The 19,840-nt window shown below is 45.4% G+C and overlaps 1 protein-coding gene across 6 annotated transcripts in view; it reads left to right on the top strand.

Annotated features, from left to right (window-relative positions):
• The window catches only part of WNK2 (WNK lysine deficient protein kinase 2), a 131,056-nt gene that overhangs the window by 57,496 nt on the left and 53,720 nt on the right, over window positions 1–19,840 (top strand). For all 6 annotated transcript variants that reach the window (XM_071550921.1, XM_071550922.1, XM_071550918.1 and 3 more), the window contains exons 5-9: window positions 7,839–7,927; window positions 8,756–8,975; window positions 11,736–12,024; window positions 14,213–14,409; window positions 17,886–18,035. In XM_071550921.1, coding sequence (XP_071407022.1) covers window positions 7,839–7,927; window positions 8,756–8,975; window positions 11,736–12,024; window positions 14,213–14,409; window positions 17,886–18,035 — 945 coding nt within the window. The remainder of the gene's footprint in view (window positions 1–7,838; window positions 7,928–8,755; window positions 8,976–11,735; window positions 12,025–14,212; window positions 14,410–17,885; window positions 18,036–19,840) is intronic.

Genomic DNA, 19,840 nt, shown 5'->3' with positions numbered 1-19,840 from the left:
TGCGTCTACGTGGCGGACTCTCACAATCAGCTTCTCTACTCGGGTGGCAATATCTTGCCATATATCGGCAGCCCAGATGGGTTTCCCTCTGCGTTTCCAATTGGTTTTCTTCCATCGGTCTAACCATCCCCAGAGAGCATTGGCCACCATCCATGAGTCGGTGTAGAGGTAAAGCTTTGGCCATTTCTCTCGTTCAGCAATGTCCAGGGCCAACTGCACGGCTTTAAGCTCTGCAAACTGACTCGACCCACCCTCTCCTTCAGTAGCTTCTGCAACTTGTCGTGTGGGACTCCATACAGCTGCTTTCCATTTGCGATTAGTCCCTACAATGCGACAGGAGCCATCGGTGAAGAGGGCGTAGCGTATTTCCTCTTTTGGCAATTGATTGTATGGTGGAGCTTCTTCCGCACGTGTCACCTGCTCTTCCTCTTCATCTGCTAGACCAAAATTTTCACCTTCAGGCCAGTTTGTGATGATTTCCAGGATCCCAGGGCGATTTGATTTTCCTATACGGGCGCGCTGCGTAATCAGGGCAATCCACTTGCTCCAGGTAGCATCAGTGGCGTGATGTGTAGAGGCAGCCTGTCCTGACAACATCCACTTCAGCACTGGTAGTCGAGGTGCCAGAAACAGCTGTGCTTCTGTGCCAATCACCTCTGAGGCGGCTTGGACTCCTTCATAGGCGGCTAGGATCTCTTTCTCTGTGGGGGTATAGTTGGCTTCAGATCCTCTGTAGCCTCGGCTCCAGAATCCAAGTGGTCGGCCTCGAGTCTCACCAGGCACCTTCTGCCAAAGGCTCCAAGACAGGCCATTATTCCCGGCGGCGGAGTAGAGCATGTTCTGTACGTCTGGTCCTGTCCTGACTGGTCCAAGGGCTACAGCCTGAGCAATCTCATGCTTGATCTGGTCAAAGGCTTGTTGCTGCTCAGGGCCCCAGTGGAAATCATTCTTCTTACGGGTTACCAAGTAGAGAGGGCTTACGATCTGACTGTATGCTGGGATATGCATCCTCCAGAACCCTATGGCACCCAGGAAGGCTTGTGTTTCCTTTTTGCTGGTAGGTGGAGACATTGCTGTGATCTTATTGATGACTTCTGTTGGAATCTGACGGCGTCCATCCTGCCACTTCACTCCCAGGAACTGGATCTCTTGGGCTGGTCCCTTAACCTTACTCCGTTTGATGGCAAAGCCAGCTCCCAAAAGGATCTGGATGATTTTCTCTCCTTTCTGAAAAACCTCTTCTGCTGTGTCCCCCCACACAATGATGTCATCAATGTATTGCAGGTGTTCTGGAGCCTCACCCTTCTCCAGTGCAGTCTGGATCAGTCCATGACAGATGGTGGGACTGTGTTTCCACCCCTGGGGTAGTCGGTTCCAGGTGTACTGCACGCCCCTCCAGGTGAAAGCAAACTGTGGCCTGCACTCTGGTGCCAGAGGAATGGAGAAGAACGCATTAGCAATGTCAATAGTGGCATACCACTTTGCTGCCCTGGACTCCAGTTCATACTGGAGCTCCAGCATGTCCGGCACAGCGGCACTCAGCGGTGGGGTAACTTCATTCAAGCCACGATAGTCCACAGTCAATCTCCATTCTCCATCAGACTTATGCACAGGCCAGATGGGGCTGTTGAAGGGTGAGTGGGTTTTGCTGACCACCCCTTGGCTCTCCAGTTCACGGATCATCTTATGGATGGGGATCACAGCATCACGGTTCGTTCGGTATTGCCGACGGTGCACTGTCGTGGTGGCAATTGGCACTTGCTGTTCCTCAACTTTCAACAGTCCAACAGCAGAAGGACTTTCTGAGAGACCTGGCAATGAGTTCAATTGTTCAATCCCTTCTGTCTGTACAGTGGCTATTCCAAAAGCCCATCTATGCCCCTTTGGGTCCTTAAAATATCCATTCCTGAGGTAGTCAATGCCCAGGATACATGGGGCGGCTGGACCAGTCACAATGGGGTGTTTCTGCCAATCTCTCCCTGTCAAGCTCACTTCAGCTTCTAGCACAGTCAACTCTTGAGATCCCCCTGTCACCCCAGAAATAGAAATAGTTTCTGAGCCCACATGTCCTGATGGCATTAATGTGCATTGAGCGCCAGTATCAACCAAAGCCTTATACTTTTGTGGGTCTGATGTACCAGGCCATCGAATCCACACAGTCCAATAGACACGGTTGTCCCGTGCCTCTACCTGGCTAGAGGCAGGGCCCCTCTAACACTGATCCTGGTCATAGCGGTCAGAACCTTTTCTCGATGAGTACACCTGGGAGGTGCCCTCCTGTGGGTCAGATTCTTGCCCGTGGGAAACTGGGACTGCACTTACTCTCACTGACCTTCTTCCATTCTCCTTCAGTTCTTGTACTCGGGCTGCAAGGGCACGGGTGGGTTTCCCATCCCACCGTCCCATGTCTTCTCCATGTTTGGCCAGGAAGTACCACATCTCAGTTCGTGAGGTCTGTCCACTTCCTCTGGCTGGGGGGCGTCTGGCTCTGACTTCAGAGGTTCTCATTCGCACTGGTGCCACTTGGAGACTTTCCCTAATTTCCTCTCTGATCGCTTTTACCTCTGCAGGCAGCGTCTTGAGACTCTCAACCAATGTCTCTACAGCAGAAATACGGGCCTGCATTGGGCTGTGGGTCATGCTTTCATATATCCGGAGCTTATTTGCTACTGCGCCCACTGTTTCATGGTTCTCTTCCCTATACATGGATGCCAGGAAATCGGTGTATTCAGCTGGCCCCGAGCGTGAAAGGTCCCACCACATATGTGGTGTGCATCTGACCTTGTCAGGGTCATTATTGGCTTGCCCACCTCTTCCAAAAAGCACGTCCATCATTGCCATCTCCCTCAGACGTAAAATTCCTTCTTCCATCGTCTTCCAAGTCTTCCTAATATGATGTTCCTGCAGGATTTCTCTATAAACAAACTTCTCTCTTACACTCGTTAGAAGTCGTGCCCAGAGTGAAAGGGGCTTTGATTCCCTCACGAACACCTGTTCAATAGCCACGTCCTGGGCCAGAGCCCCCAAAAACCTGGCTTCAGCACCATCCAGTTGTAAGGTTTCACCCATAAGGTCCCAAACTCGGATCAACCAAGTCAGGATGGGCTCACCCGGGTGTCGAGCAATGTCTTTCCGCAAACTACGGAGATTATCAAATGACAATGACTCAGTGATGATCTCAGGCTCTGGGTCTGCTTGCTGTGGAGGTGCAGCAGCCCCCTCATCGTCTGCTGGATGGTCTAATTTGGTCTTATATTTCCTTTTCTGAATAGGGGCAACTTCCATAGGCTTGGCCTGTCCTCCTGGTTTAGCCTCATCCTTTTCTCCCTTCACTGTGGCATCAGGGGTTTTATTCTCTCGCTTTTCCCCCTTCACTGGGCTAGGTTTCTGAATGCATTGTGGAAAAACCCTGGCCCTACCTTCAAACATTCTGTAAGCTGCAGGGATACAACCCTGCAGAAAAACCATAAAGAGCAAGATATCTCTGGCATCCAGGGAGAATTTAAACATCTCAAAAGCTGTTGTAGCAGACTTGAATGGGGAATGGACAAAGGGTTGGGAGAAGAGATTCCCCTTTGTTCCTTCCCAAGGGTCCGTACTATTATCACTGAATCCCCAGAGGTAGCAGCTTAGGTTGCGGCAGGAAAACAGCCTGGAGAGCACCACCCACATGACATCCAAAGGCATCGAATTCATGGCACCATAAATCCAGAGTAAGAACTCAATAATAATTGCGGCTATTTGAGTTTTGCTCATTGATTTGTTGATAAGACTTAAACCTGCCGCTCCTTTTGGCATGAATTTGTACCAACAAAAAGCCAATATATTATACAGGATGGTCCTGATGAACTCTAAGCTCAAGACCCACATGGTGCCACAAAATAGCAGTTATCCTTCTTTGTTTACAAGCCCCACACGTTGGGCGCCAAGAAATGTCTCGGTTTGAGGGGAAAAACCAAAATGTTTTACCCACAAGCAGGGGAGGGGCCTCCTCCTCAATAATCACACCACTCTTTATCAAATTTAAGAAAAGGAATTTTAATACAAGAAGGATAACTGCTATATATATATATATATATATGTAAACAGACTAGTGCAACCCACTTCCCCAACACCATAAGAGGAAAAAAAAAAAAAAAAACAAAACAACAACAACAAAAACCCAGCAGGTTTTCCTCCGGGAGAAAAGGTTATACTTAAGTGTCCTTGTCACAGCCCGCTGGCTGCAGAGTGAGTTTCAGTCCCTCTCCAGCGAAACAGACGAGCAGTGGGCTTTCAGATGGACTCAGTCTCTTTCCCCTGTGTTCCCCGTCCAAGAAGCAGACAGGTACGAGCAACCAGCAGCAAAAATCCAAGGCAGGTAGCAGCACGGCAGGAAAAAGTAATCCGAAGTAGGCAGCGGCAAGACAGCCAGGGAAAACCCCAGCAGTAACCAGCAGGGCAGCCTGCCTCCTTGGAGCCCCCACTCCCCCGTTCCGCCGAGCCAAGACTGAGGAGAATATCCAAAAAAAAACCAAAAGAGACAAACCTGCCCCCACCCCAGCGATCACAGTTAACTACTTCTTTTGTCAACCGCTGGCCTGGGCAGTTAAGTGGCAGGGGAGAGAATTTACATAATAATCCCAAACTACAACACTGTGGTATGCCTGATGGTGTTTCTGTCTCTCATATGTTCAGTTTGTGTTAAGATAGCCATGACGTGCTTATAAAAATTGTAAAAAGCAGTTGGCAGATTCCCTTGAAAGCATAGACATGAGCAGTAAGTTGCTCTAGGCAGCTGGAAGCTCTGCAGGTGGTGTGGTCTAAGTTGCCTCTACTGCTTTGTTGTTTTGTTGGGTTTTTTTATTTTTTGGGATATGTGGGTGTTGTGTGTCGTCCCCCCCCCTCCCCCTTTTAAATGATACACGTTTGTGGGGTAAACATTAAGCTATAGCTGCTGATGGTCTTTCATAGACTCATGGAATGGTTTGGATTGGAAGGGACCTTAATGTCCCTCTTGATCCAATCCCCCTGCCATGGGCTGGGACACCTTGACCAGCCCAGACTGCTCCAAGCCCTGTCCAACCTGGCCTTGGACACTCCCAGGGAGGGGGCAGCCACAGCTTCTCTGGGCATCCTGTGCCAGGGCCTGCCCACCCTCACAGGGAAGGATTCCTTCCTTATATCTACTGTAAACCTGCCTTTCCTCGGCTTAAAGCCACTGAGCCTTTATTAGGTGTTTATTACCCTTAGTTCCTGAGGAGCATCACAGGAAAGAGATGGAAATCAATGTTTTCCTGTAGCAAACTGGAGTGTTCAGAAGATGATTTATCCTGCTTTTCTCTTTTGAATTATCAAAAATTTCTTCCAGCTCCTCCTTGTTGGAGAACACATTAATGCTCCTCTAGCTATAGGGTGAATTAGGGTGCAGAGGAGTCCTGCTAAACTGCCTGTTAGTGGTGTTTTGTTTTCTTTCATTTCTAATTCATCTCTCCTAAGAGAGATGGAGCCAGGCTGGGCACTCAGTGCCTTTTGACACATTTTTCTAATACACAAAATTTCAACCCTCATCTCATAAGTAAGATTTAGGTTTTTCTTTCTTAGTGGGTCACAGGCAGCCTGCCACATGTACAGATTAGTTTGATTTGTTCCCACAAAAATGAGGTGTTCTGGATCTCCACAGCTTTCTGCTGAGGCAAAACTGGGGAGCTGAGTCTTTGTGTGACTGTTCTGTATTTTTATTATAATTTTCATCAAAATTTATGAACGAGATATTGTCTAGACTTTGAAGACAAAAAAGTAGTAGTGGTTGGCCTGACATTAATAAATAAATTTTGAAGTAGAATCTGATGTTTGAATGGCAACAGAATGTCCATAAAAAGATAAAAAGTATAATCTGATGCTGGAATATTCAAAAATTCTCAGAGAGCTGCCAGCCCTCACAGAAATTCACCCATAAATTTTATTTAAGACTTAATTCAATGAATTACTCACAGGCACTCTTTGAAATACTTTTAATCCTTTTTTTTTTCATTCAAGGTAGCATTGGGTGAGCCAAAAATCAGACTCTGCAGGGCACCTTATCTGCCACTGCAAGAGCTATTATTTACTGTTATTTCAGGATGAAACTTTAAAAGCATTTGAATGGAGTTAAGTGTCCAATTCCCATTCACTTATGTGCTTAATCACATTCTGGGTTTTTTAGATAAAGGAAACTGTGTTTCCTTTTTGTTCTGCTTATTGACTTCATTGGAAATATTTGGGTCTTTAAGTGATAGGGTCCAACTGCATAATCTGTTCTCAAACTAATTTGGTCAAATTGTCATCCGTAACATCTTGGTTTGATCAAATTTTCATCCATAACATCTTGGTTTGATCAAATTTTCGTCCATACACATCTTGGTTTTACTAAGTGGAGATGTTAATGTGTTTTTAGAAGGGAATCAATTCTCATGTGATTTAAAGCTGGACCTCACAAATATGGAAGGCAGTGACAGGAGACCTCCTGCTGGGCTCATGGGAGGAGTTTCCAGTGTCCCAGATTTTGGGACTGGGAGTTGCTCTGACATCCTTTGGCAGGGGAGTGCTGGGGTGGCCTCGCTGGAAACCATGGCTGTTCCTGATGGGACATCTCCTCCTTCTTGTCCACACCCTGCAGTCAGAGATTGTCACCCTGGGCTTTGGGAACACACAGCCCCACAGCTCTGCCAACTGCCCAGGTGTTCCCCAGCGGGGTTTTTGGTATATTTTGGTTATGTGTGCAGAATATATGGACTTTGTTTGCCTGAGAGCTCACACACCTCTTCCCCTGCAGTCTCTCCTTATGTTGGTAAGATACATATTAGTTTTATATTATGTGTTATTTTATCCAGGCTCCATACCCTGAGTTAAAATCTTGGTCCTGAAATACTAGAAAATAGGGAGAGCTGATCTGTGTCTGTCCTAGGAGTGTGTATGTGTGTCCCTTTTAAATCCTCTCCATCTTCTTGACACAATCCCATCTAACCTTAAAGAAATGCAAAATGTCCCAGTGCTCCCGATGCCTGGACATGGATTCAGCCTCTCCAGGTTTCCTCTTGGAATGAGCAGTTGGGTTTTCTCCTTGAAAAACCACCCTCAGAGTTTGCTGTTCCAAATCTAGAATTATTCCCAGAAAAATGTTAACATTTGGCAAAGATTTACCTTGATTTATAGGTTGCACCTGCTTTGCCACTCATTCCTAAAGGGATTCTAGCAATATCCTGGGAAATTCAAGAGCAACATAGAGCTGTTGGACATATTCTCTTGATTCACTGCTTTAGTTTTAGGGTTGATTTTTAATTTTTTTACTAGGAATGGGGGTGTTGGAGAGTGTTTGGGTCATAGAAAAGAGAAAGGTTTGTGGGAAACAGGAATATGGAATATTCCAAGGTATTTTGACTCATTCTCAGCACTGGCTCTCTGAATTAAAACATGGTTATTTGTCTTTATTCATTTAGTGTTCTGAGAGTTAAGGCAAAAACATAAAAGGGATAAGTTCAGAAAATGGTTACTTTGGAAATCTAAAATTTGCTGTTTCTTGAATATTCACTTCAGGGTCCACAGGGTATAAAGCTAAAATTTGCAAAGGATGGTAAAGAAAAAGAGATCCTTGCCCTGTGTGTGGCTGAGTTCATGTAAACCATGTACTAATTCTGAAGTGCAATGGTACTTAGAAATATTAGCCCTAAATCTTAAACTCAGTTTTGCTTTAAGACTAACAACTTCAAAATGTTAATTACTCCAAGGGTTGAATTAACTGTAAAATGTAGGAGAAATATGCTTAATTAAGAAATATTATGTATTTTTTCAAACTAGATTGTTTTTCTCTATCCTTTTAGGGTATAAAGCCAGCAAGCTTTGAGAAGGTCACTGATCCTGAAATTAAGGAGATAATTGGGGAGTGCATCTGCAAAAACAAAGAAGAAAGGTTTGTTTCAAGTGATCAAGTTTTGTATTAAATAATGTGTGTGCAGGGATTTCAAAACTGTTTGTGGATTTTTGTTCTGGTCTCTGGTTCTCCCCTGTGCAGCAAAAAACACAGAACGGGAGTGCAAATAGGAATGATTCCCTGCTTACCTGACACACAATGTCAGGATAAGTTCTGTGGTGTCCCAGCCTCTCACCTCCAAAGGATAAGGTCAGGAGGCATCACTGTGGACCTGAGCTTGTGTTCTAGTAGCAATTCCTGGCTCAGAAGTCCATAAAATTTCCCTCAGAAGGTTCTCCCTGGGGCATCCAATGTGGTGAAGGTCGAGGTGGTTGATTCATCACAAGCTGTTGTAGCACATTCCATTGGCCTCTGGATATGGAGATACCTGCCTTGTTTCCAGATTTGGGGTTAAAACCTGATCTTTCACTGCTCTCCTCCAGTTTGTCTGTTGCTCAGCACTTCCTGTCTTTCATAAATATGGTTTTTAGGGACCTCAACTGACTCCCCAAGGGAGCCTCTTCTTTAGTACCCTTTAGGCTCAGATAGCTGAGAAAAGCAGAGCAAAGCTGTGATCTGCATTTCTCATGTGCTTGTGGTGTATGAATATTGCTAAAGCCCTGTGAAATGGAAATGGCATTTTTTCACTTGCATTTTCTTTTCAGCAACATGGGAAATCCCTTGTCTTTTCCAAAAGAACACAAATTGATTATGGGAGAGCACCAAACATACTGTGAATATTTCCACCTTTAACAGCAGTTTCTTGTCACAGACTTTTCTGAAATTGCTTGACTTGCAGCATCTGAATCTTCCTTATATCCTTTGCAGATATGAAATTAAAGATTTATTAAGCCATGCCTTTTTTGCTGAAGATACTGGGGTAAGAGTGGAACTTGCAGAAGAAGACCATGGTAGGAAATCTTCTATTGCCTTAAGACTCTGGGTAGAAGATCCTAAGAAACTGAAAGGAAAACCCAAAGATAATGGAGCCATTGAGTTTACCTTTGATCTGGAGAAGGAAACTCCTGATGATGTTGCACAAGAAATGGTAAATAAACTTCTCCTGGCAAAAATGTATATATATATGTATGTATATAAATAAAGTAGTACATAAATCTCAAAGGACAGCAGGAACAAGTCTGGTAAAGTAACTTCCACTTGAACCATTCCAGGTGTCCAGTTAAGGCACTTTGCATTGATTTTGGAATGAATGCTGCAAGAAAGTGGTAAAGAAGGAAGAACTAATGGCTGAAGCAAATTGTTTGCCATGTATGAAAGCAGATGCTTGAAATGACATTTCAAATAGCTTAGGGACCATAGAGGTCTGGACTACTTTGATATTTTATGAACTCTTTTGCCAGTTCCTGTAAGCAGTTAAATGTTTTCAAATGTGTTTGGAATCTGTTTAGTTCCAGGCAGCAACTTGAAACAAATTAGAAGAGTTCTGAAGTTCAGTCACAAAATATTCTGCACTGACTTCTCCAGAACTCTTTTTTCCCATCTTTTCTGTGCTGTTCCATAGGAGGAATGTGGATGAGGAAGGTCTGTGGTCAGCCACCCTACCCCCAGACACTGATAGGAAACTGGATTCACCAAGTTAGGAATAAGCAGGAATAAGCTTTGGATTTCTTAACAGATGAGTTTTAACTTGCTGAATTTCTGTATCTTTGTAACTTGTGGGGTTTGGGTAGAGAATCTGTGTTCCAGTTTCACTGCACTGTTCTTGAACTCACATTTTAATGATGGCTTTACTGCAGTTGTTTGGGTGTTCTGAAGTCACAGAGGCACAGTCAGCAAGGACTGAGCCAAGGGCCTGAACTTCCTGTGCTTGCAGAAATGTTCCTATTATAACCTAAATCCCAAGGGATTCCGTTTAATAATGGTGTCCTCACCACTGCTGTTCTGCTCAGGAGGCACTCCTTTTGATCATGCTCTGCTGGGAATCATCACCTTCTACTCCAAATTTAGTGGGAGGAATTCAGGCTCCTCTGTCTGCTTGTTGTTAGTTTGCAGTAGGTCCAGTATTTTTCCAGCTATGTATTGTTACAGAACTATCTAGTTTAAAAGTTGCTCTGGCACAGTTACCTACTGTTCTATTTTGCATTTAAATGTTAGTGGAAATACTTGGAAGTCTGAAGTTCTGTAGCTTGCTTGGTCCATAGTTGTGATGTTTGCTTTTGAAGAGGAAATAATTCTTGAAAAAGTGTATTTAAAAGGCTCATTCCCAAACTATAGTGATACCCTTTCCCAAATAATTTTAGAACCTGTGTTCTACATTGATAGTTAAGTGAGTGCCCCTGAAGTGCTTTCAAACTTGAGGCTGTTGTGTTGGCAGAAGAGGAGGACATTTATTCCTAAATGTCTTTTTCTAGTCCTTATGAATTGTGGACCACAAAGCCATGTGTTTTCAGCACTTTGTTGCTTTATGTGCTGTGGAAGAAAAGAATCCTGGAGATCTCCTGAGTACAGGCACTTATTGGTCATTATTGGTGTGATTTTGGTAGTCAGGCAATCCCACCTGTCCAAAGGGTGTGGGCAAAATGAACTTGGAATGTTCTGGTGGGTTTGGGACCTGAAGACAGCTCTCCCAACCAGTAGGGACTGTGGAGTGGCACATCTGCATTAAAATGAAGCTGTGTTTTAAGCTGCTTTGCCCCTATTAATTTTAAACAGTGAAAATTCAAGCTGTGCAACTGTCTTGTGTTTGGACAAGGGCAAAGCAGGAAAGCCTCTAGATTTCCTCCATGGATCCAAGTGCTTCCAAATCCATTCAGTTTGTATGTTAAGAATGTAGGGAGTGCAGGCACAGCTGTTAGGTTATTATTAAATGAAAAATCATACCCTGCGCTGGAGGAGATTATGCAAACAAATAGCACAAAGATGAATTTCCATTTTATCTGTTGAGCAGTTGAGTTTTGAGAAGCCTCATCCCCTTTTCCATCAAATGAGAACAGTCTGCATTGGACTCGCTGATAGGCTTTTTGTTTATAAAAGTCAATCAATACTGACTGACTTCACTGTTTAAGTCAAGTTAATTTGAGACATAATTCTGTTAACATCTTGTCCTTCATGACTTGCTGTGCTGCCAAGCAGAGCAGTCTGGGAATCTGTGTGTGCTGGAAAGGTTAAGGCAATAAATTCAGATTTAGGGGTTGTTTGATTCTCTCTGATTGCATTATTCAAAGATTCTTTTTCCTGCTTTGACTATTCTTTTAGGGTTAAAAGGAAAACAAGGAGGAACACATCTGCCATTAAACTTGTTCTCCTCAGTGTGAGTTAAGTGGTGAATAAATTGAGCCAATGCACATTCAGGTCTTTGAAATTACATACTGGCTTTTTAAAAGGTGCATTAGGGATAGACGTTTTATTTAAAAAAGACCTCATCAAACTCTCAAGTTCCTGTTCTTGTGAGGAATAAATTTATATAATTTCAAGTTGTTTGATGGTCTGTTTGGAGGAGATTTGAGTGACAAATGTGTGTGTGTGTGTGTGTGTGTGTGTGTGTGTGTGTGTGTGTGTGATGTGGTTACATGTGATGTGTGTGACATGTGTATGTGTGATGTGTGTGACGTGTGTGTGGTGTGTGTCACTGTGTGTGTGTGTGATGTGTGTGTCACTGTGTGTGATGTGTGTGTGTGATAAGTGTGTCTGTGTGATGTGTGTGTGACTGTATGTGTGTGTGTGTGATGTGTGTGTGTGTGTGACTGGGTGTGAGACTGTGTGTGTGTGACATGTGTATGGCCTGTGTGTGTGTGTGTGCGCACATCCGTGCACACATGGCCTTGTTAAGTCAGTGTCTCCTCTGTAGATTGACTCGGGATTTTTCCATGAGAACGATCTCAAGATAGTTGCCAAGTCCATCCGGGACCGCGTGGCGCTGATCCTGTGGCGGAGGGAGCGGATCTGGCCGAGGATGCAGTCGGAGGAGCGGCGGGACTCGGAGTGCCTGGAGAAGCTGAAGGCGCCGCCGGCGCAGCAGGTGCAGGTCACGTACCTGTCCCACACGGGGCACCACATCCTGTCGGAATCGGAGGAGCCCGAGGCGGACCAGCACCCCTTCCAGCAGAACCTGCCCACCAGCGTCACCTCCGTCGCCTGTGAGTCTTATGTCGACTTTGTGGGCACATGGTGATGGATGTTCAAGGAACTCCTGGCTGGGAGGGTGGGCAGGCCCTGGCACAGGTTGCCCAGAGAAGCTGTGGCTGCACCATCCCTGGAAGTGCCCAAAGCCAGGCTGGACAGGGCTTGGAGCACCCTGGGATAGTGGAAGGTGTCCCTGCCCATGGCAAGGGTGTCTCAAACTGAATGGATTTAAGGTCCCTTCCCACCCAAACCATTCCATCTATCTCTTGAGTTTTAGCTTGGCAGATCTGAAATTTTTTGATAGTTCTTTTATTTTGTCCTAGCTAGTTTTTTCTGATAAAATCTCGTGTGCATATTTTGCTACTGAACAATTATCACAGTGTTTATGTTTTACTGTTCTGAGCTTGTATTTAAGCACATTTAAGTTAAAGATGCATTATCTGTAGCAAAGACACAGCTGCTGCTTTAATTCAGGTATTGTATAAAGGGCTACACAGAGGTCTGCTTTGAATTCTGAAATATCCAGGCATTCCTCTAGAGGAAAAAACCCTTTGCAAGATATTTGGCCACATTTGCATAACACTCACAATATTGCTGCATTCACAAAGCTTTTTATCTGAAGCTAAATCGAGCTCATTTCATTTTTCTGGATCATATACCTATTTCATGCTAATTCCTTTGAGGAACACTGAAATTATGACTCTTTTTATTTCCAGTTGTGCAACATGGCAGCTTGTGCTTCCCATGGTTCTGCTGGACATGAGTTGGCAGAATTTTTTACTAAATATAACCCCTCCAGTTTATTTCCTCCTCCTCCTCCTCAACTTTTAACCAACACTTGGTATTATTTGACAATTTGCTATCAGTGTTTGAACACTTTCTTAGCATGAAACCTCTATAAATTTGTGTGCCACCCATTCTTGTAACCTGAGGTCAAATATAAAAATGGAAATTAATGTGTGCAGTGTGGTTGTATAAAAACCTGAGGCTGACTCACAGCTTTTACTTTAGCACTCCACTGTCACGCTTTTTTTTCCCTTTGAGTTCCTTAGTAATTGTTTGTAATAAAATGAAAGTTTCTATGTGGCAGAAATCCCATCATGAGAGTAGGGCTGTGTTGGCTTTTCAGAAATGAATTGAATAAATAGAGAGGGGTGTTTAATTTTGGAGAAAAGAAACAGTTGGGAAAAGAGTTTGAGAGTACTGAAGAGAAATGTCATCTCTGGTGCTATTAAAAAATAATTGTTATTTAAAGCCAAATAAGTAAAACCTTATTTAGAATATGGGAAAAAAAAGATGATGTAAAGTGTTGGAAAAAGCAATAATGTTTGAGCTTAGCTGTAACTTAAGCCCTTTTTTTAAACTGCATTGCAGTTTTCTTTCATTTCTGAATTTTAATCTCTTAGAAGCCATTTGTCCTTCGGATACATCCAGCTGCAGTCTGGTTGTCTGATTTCCTTTGTCGTGTAAAGAAAGCAGTAGCTTATGCTCAAGAAGAGCTGGGCACTTGTACTTTACAGGCTTTAAAAGTCATGAAAAGACATTTTTAAGTCAGTAATACCAGTATTTCCACTGGACAAAGGACCCAGTGCTCGCCCAGTGCCTGTAGCTGTGCAATTCTACAGGTTCACTGGGCAAATATTCCATGAGACGCTCCCACAGAGCTCTGTGTTCCCAACTCACTGAGACCTGCACATGGTTTTGTGTCTGACCTTCAGCTTGTGGTGCTGCTCTGCACTCAAGCAGGACTTGCTGGACTAATAAATCATCCAACATAAAGAATTTTGTGATTTCCAGTGAAAAAAAAGGTGTTAAAATCAGTGCATCCCTGGGAGATGGAACTCTAAAAGACCCCATGATCTGCTCTGAACGTGGCAATTGGGGTTTCCTTTGCTTTCATCCTAGAAAATCTATAAAAAACTACAATTCTTAATGTCAACACTATGCCCTTTAAAGGAAATATTAATGTGCCTAAAATATCACTGTGCACAGAAATCCATGGGGATGGGTTTTGGCTTGAGAGAGCAGTGTGTGCCTTTTGTAGAAAATAACATTTGTGTTGTATAATTTATTTATATAATGAAAGGGCTCAGGTAGTAAAAACACTAATTACATAAACTGCAGTGACCTTGCTCTGAAGTCACCACTTGAACGTTTGGAGTTGTTGTGTTGGGCTTTTAATAAAAATGGCTGTTCTTGCAGCTGACAGCACGTTTGACAGCGGCCAGGGCTCCACTGTTTATTCTGACTCCCAGAGCAGCCAGCAGAGCGTCATCTACTCGTCGCTGCCCGACGCAGTGCCACCGACCATCCAGCGCGTGTACAGCCCGCCCCTGAGCGAGAGCCAGCCCGTGCCCCACAGCCTGCCCCAGCTGGGGCACTACCAGCAGCCCTCAGCAGTAAGTTCTGGGTCATAGCTGATGATACCATTTATACTCCTGCTTTCAGTGGGTGCGGGTTCTGGGGCTCGCTTTACGTGTTCACCGCTCGCCTCTGTGGGTGGTGGTTGCTCAGTGGATGTGAAAAGGGTGGTGGTTCCTGCCTGGATCGCTGTGTTTTCCATCCTGCTTCACTGACAGCTGTCAGACTGTCAGTTAAAAAGTTTCTTGTCACCCCGTTAGGGCTGAAATCCGTTAGTGGCTCAAATCCGTTAGTGGCTCAAATCCCTTAGTGGCTCTGCAGCTGAGCACAGGAAGGACGTGGACCTGTTGGAGTGGTTTCAGAGGAGGCCATGAAGGTGCTGTAAGGACTGGAGTCCCTCTGCTCTGCAGAGAGACTGAGAGGGCTGCAGGTGTTCAGCTTGGAGAGGAGAAGGCTCTGGGGAGATTTTAGAGCCCCTTCCCTAAAGGGGCTCCAAAAGAGCTGGAGGGGGAATTCGGACAAGGGCCTGGAATGACAGGACAAGGGAAAATGGCTTCAAACTGCCAGAAGGCAGGATTAGATTGGATATTAGAAAGAAATTTTTCCCTGTGAGAGTGGAGAGGCCCTGGCACAGGCAGAGAAGCTGTGGCTGCCCCATCCGTGGAAGTGTTCAAGGCCAGGCTGGAAAGGGCTTGGAGCTACCTAGGCTGGTGGAAGGAGTCCCTGCCTATGCCAGGGAGTTGGAATGAGATGCTTTGTAAGGTCCCTTCCAACCCAAACTATCCTTTGATTCCATGATTCTATGTTTAGTTGCTCAGTGTTGCTGTAGCCCCATGTTTTTGCTCCTTTGTTTGTGTAAGAGCCCCCTGTCTCTGGTGTCGTTCCAGCTGTGACAAGGCTTCCAGGATCATCCAGTCCCTTCTTTGGGGCTCTTGGTGTGGGTTTGACCTTGTGTGTAGTCAGCAATGTATGTCCCTTAGTAGGCCTCCAAAACCAGACACTGGTAGCCCAGCCAGATGTTCCTTCTTGCTTCCATTGTGACCTTGGCCAAAACCACTTCATTGAACTGCTGGTGCAAAGACAGACACAACTCCAGTGAACAGAGATCTCCAAGTGCTTCCAGTGAGAGGCTCTGGGTGAGTGAGACATCCCTCAGGAGCTGTGGAGGACCTTGTCCCAATTCCTGCCTCGGTGCCCACCACATGTGACAAGCCACCCTCATGCTGTGTGTTGCTGCCAGTGACCCTGTCATGGCTGTGACTCCCAGTACCACATCCCTTCCCTGGGAACCGCGAGAGGAAGGCACGGATCTTCTGGGAGGGAAGAGGCAGCGTTGTTGCCTCCAGTGGCACTGGGGACCTGCAGCCCCTGCGGAGCTCATGTGTCCTCACCAGCCTTCTCAGACATCCCAGTTTTGAAATCTTAATGCCTGCTGCAGGTTCTCCCTCCCCAGTTAACCGATTCCCAGAAAATGCTGTGTTCCACCCTCTTCCCCAGAGCAGCAGGCTCCATGGCAGGGGGTCAGACCTGCTTTGTTATGGGAATCTTGACAAAACAGAATTGGGCAGAAGATCGGTTCTTGCCCCATGAGATCTGCAAGGGCTGCAGAAAACACTCTGCCCTCTGAATCCTCTGGTGGCTGGGAAGCATGGAGCAGTGGCGCTGGCGGCCCAGGGAGTGGTGGAGTCTCATTCCCTGAAGACATTCAAAGCCATCTGGGCACAATCCTGAGTAATGTGCCCATGGGGACCCTGCTTGAGCAGGGAGGTGGGACTAGGCAACCTCAGTGGTTCTGCCAACCTGAACCCTCCTGTGACTCCTCTGTGAGAAGCCTCCATGATCCCATCCCAACTGGCAGAGCGCTCTGGGGACTGGAGCACTCCAAGCAGTAAAAATCACAGTAAGGATGTGGCCAGGGGAAATTTAAGTTGGATATCAGAAAAAAATTTTTTACAGCGAGAGTAATCAGGCATTGGAATGGGCTGCCCGGAGAGGTGGTGGATTCACCATCCCTAGAGATCTTTAAATGCAGATTGGACGTGGCGCTGGGTGCCATGATCTAGTAAATGAACTAGAGTTGGACCAAGGGTTGGACTCGATGATCTTGGAGGTCTTTTCCAGCCCAATCGATTCTATGATTCTGGTTTGTTGGTTTTTTGGGTTTTTTTGTTGAATCCTCTCAGTCTTAAGAGAATGAAAAATTAAACCCAGGACCAGTGGGTTTTTTCCTGCGTGATGCAGATTTACTCTGGACAGTTTGGAAGTGCCTCGTTTTCCCTGGTTTTGCCTATTTTTCCAAAATGTTGCCAAGAAATTCAGAACTGTATTTTGGAAATGCATCAACTCTGTTCACTCCAAGGTAAAAAATTCATCCTTGGCATCTGTAGCCAGCTTCCTCTGCTGTGGAAAACGCCTTTCTGTGGGCACACATCTCCTGGGGTGGATGGGATGAGATGAGTCCTTTCTCATTTCTTCTTCACCTTAAGCACCAAATAAACCCCTCTAAATGTGACACTCCAAAGGCACCCCTTGAGCAGGGTTTGTTACCAAGTCAAGCTGTGCAGCAGCCTCAGAACATCCCGCCATCCTTTCCAGTGATGGGCTCCAGTAATTTGAAACTAAATTGGCTGATTGAGGGTCTGGAAAGACAACAACCTTTATCCACAAGCAAAATATGTCTCCTAACTTTTTATTTCTGATGGGGCCTCCATGATTTTTTTTCTTCCTGTACTAATTTAGGTAAAGAGTTCTGAGTTTGGAAGATGTCAGCAAACACAGGAACCAAAAGTCTGATGTAAAACCTGATTTCCAGTTAGAAAAAATTGTTGTATTTAACTGGGAGATGGTTGGCCAAGATGACAAGCACATAACTGGAGCTGTAGCAGGGTTTTTTGGACCTATAAACCTCAGTCTGACATACTGTTTATTTTTAATTTATCTGTTTTGTTTGTGCTGCAGCTGTGGAGACATGATGTTGTTAAAACCTGAGCTGAATTTCTATTTTAACTTTTTTCCACTTCAGCTATGGTTTTAATTTGTTTCTTACTCCTCTATTCATTTTCCTGGCATCAGTTTCCAGTAAATTACCTGCTTTTTTGGAAGACAAAGATTCTTTATGAAATTAGAAAAATCTTCATGCAGATAAATTTGAAGATAAATTTGTGAAGATAAAACCGTCACCTGTTGCTGTTCTGTTCCCACTCACTATGGCTGTGCTTCCACTGGTTTGCCCTCTTGCTTCCAGAAGGAAATGCAGTGCAGTTTGGATGATTTATTTGGAATTTGCTGACTTTTCCCCACGCTTTTACATAAGTAACTTCCCATTCCTTGCAAGTAACTTTCCTCCCCTCTGTTTTGAACCAAGTCCGTCCCCTCTGTTTTGAACCAACTTCCCTCCCCTCTGTTGGGAACCAAGTACCAGGCAGATGGTTTGCATGCAGCTGTGTTCATGCTGGGCAGTGCCAGAGCCCCCGAGGTGCTGTCTGCCCTCTCTGATGCCGCTCTCTCTCCGCAGCCCGTCCTGCCCACGGTGCCGGCGGCGCCCGCCGTGGTGCCCCAGCACTACCAGGAGCCAGCGATGCCATTCCCCATCGTCCAGCCCACCACGGTCGCATCCCTACCGCTGGGGCAGCCGCCACCACCGCCGGTACTGGCCGGGCAGCAGGTGAGAGCTCTGCCAAAAAGCCTTTGTCTCGTCCTACCCCCTTCCCGTGCTCTGCTCCAGCTCATATAGGTATCCCAGAGAAGCTGTGGCTGCCCCATCCCTGGGAGTGCCCAAGGCCAGGTTGGACAGGGCTTGGAGCAGCCTGGAGTAGTGCAAGGTGTCCCTGCCCATGGCAGGGGTGGAACAAGATGAACTTTTAAGATCTCCTCCTGTTGGGGTCACCTTTTATCGGGGTAAGGGGGGTGCTAATGACAGTCAGAAGAGGTCAGGCACAGCAAGCATCAGAAGGCTTAGCACTTAAAATTTATTTTTAGTTACAGCTTCACTTTTTATCTACTCTTGTATATAACATGCTGGCATACTGTTGGTTAGTTAGTTCACTAAGCATACATGGAAACCTTAGCAATAGTTAGCAACAGGACAAGAGGGCATGGGCTCAAGCTCTGCCAGGGGAAATTTAAGGTGGATATCAGAAAAAATTCTTTGCAGAGAGAGTGCTCAGGCATTGGAATGGGCTGCCCAGAGAGGGAGTGGATTCCCCATCCCTGGAGGTTTTTAAACTGAGATTGGCCGTGGCACTGAATGCCATGATCTGGTAAAGGGACTGGAGTGGACCAAGGGTTGGATTTGATGATCTTGGAGGTCTTTTCCAACCCAATCTATTCTATGATTCTATGATCATACTGGTTACAAGGTATCACATTCTACAGGTGGCTCTCTGGTGCTTAAGGGTGCACTCACCAGTTGCCTCAGACATCAGGATATCTACACACACACACACACTGTCATCCCTACACCTTCCATCGAACTACCCTGTGATCCTGTGGTACCTGTAGTGAGTTTCAGGTGTTTTAAACTGTTAAACTGCAGTTTGAGAGGTTTAGGGATGAGGCAATGGGTGTTTGGCTTAAGGGCAGTCATGGAACACACCTTGGCATCTCTTGGTTGAGTTTAAGTCTTGCCTTCCATTGTGGCTTCACAGTGTCAGCCTGAAGCCTTGCATTGTTATCAATGTGCTATCTTGATCATAAAAATCAAATTGTGTGTTGATAATTCTGTGTTACTATTCAACACCTCCTTTCTAACAGGTTAGAAGGAGCCTCCTGGTGCTGGTTGTCTCTGAATCCTCAGCACTGTTGCTCGATGAGTTGTGCAGATACAGCATTAATACATTCCAGTGCAGGCACCCAGCCAGGAGCTGCATCTCCAGCAGCAGAGTCTGTCTCTGAGCTGTCTCCAAACAGTAACTCTTGTGCATTTTGAAGTGTCAAATCCCGCCCCAAACCCTTCATTCCTTAAAGGTATTTCCAAAGCAGCTCTTCCCAGCAGTGGAAGAGGATGCTCTCAGGAGGGGTGGAGCCACAGCCTGGTATGATCTGGCAATTCATGGCTCATTTTGGTGATTACACCAAAAATGGGGCTTCCTACAGTAGAAACTGTTGCTAGGGCTGGGGAGTGTCTGTACTTAGTGACCAGCTCAAATCATACCTCTCCAAACCTTTTGAGTTATCAACATTTATCTCACAGGTTGCCTTTTAGGTTTCTTTTGACATGCCCCATTTTTTCAAGGCATCAATAATGGAGAAATGTCATTTGGTCTCCTTGAAAACATAACTTTATGTGAGCTTTTGTCACATAACAGGTTTTTTTTCTAGTTGGTAGGGATAGTCTCATGGTTCTCTCAGCCAAAAATTTTGCACTCAGGCAGGTTTAGGACCTCACCATTTGCACAGGTCTTGCTGGTGGCCTCTGGAGCTTTGTGCTGACAGTTCCAAATCTGTTGTTTATTTTCCCCCATGAGCAGA

Source organism: Pithys albifrons, chromosome 3 (assembly GCF_047495875.1).
Source record: "Pithys albifrons albifrons isolate INPA30051 chromosome 3, PitAlb_v1, whole genome shotgun sequence".
Lineage (NCBI taxonomy): Eukaryota > Metazoa > Chordata > Aves > Passeriformes > Thamnophilidae > Pithys > Pithys albifrons.
This window is presented reverse-complemented; position numbering and strand designations above follow the sequence as displayed.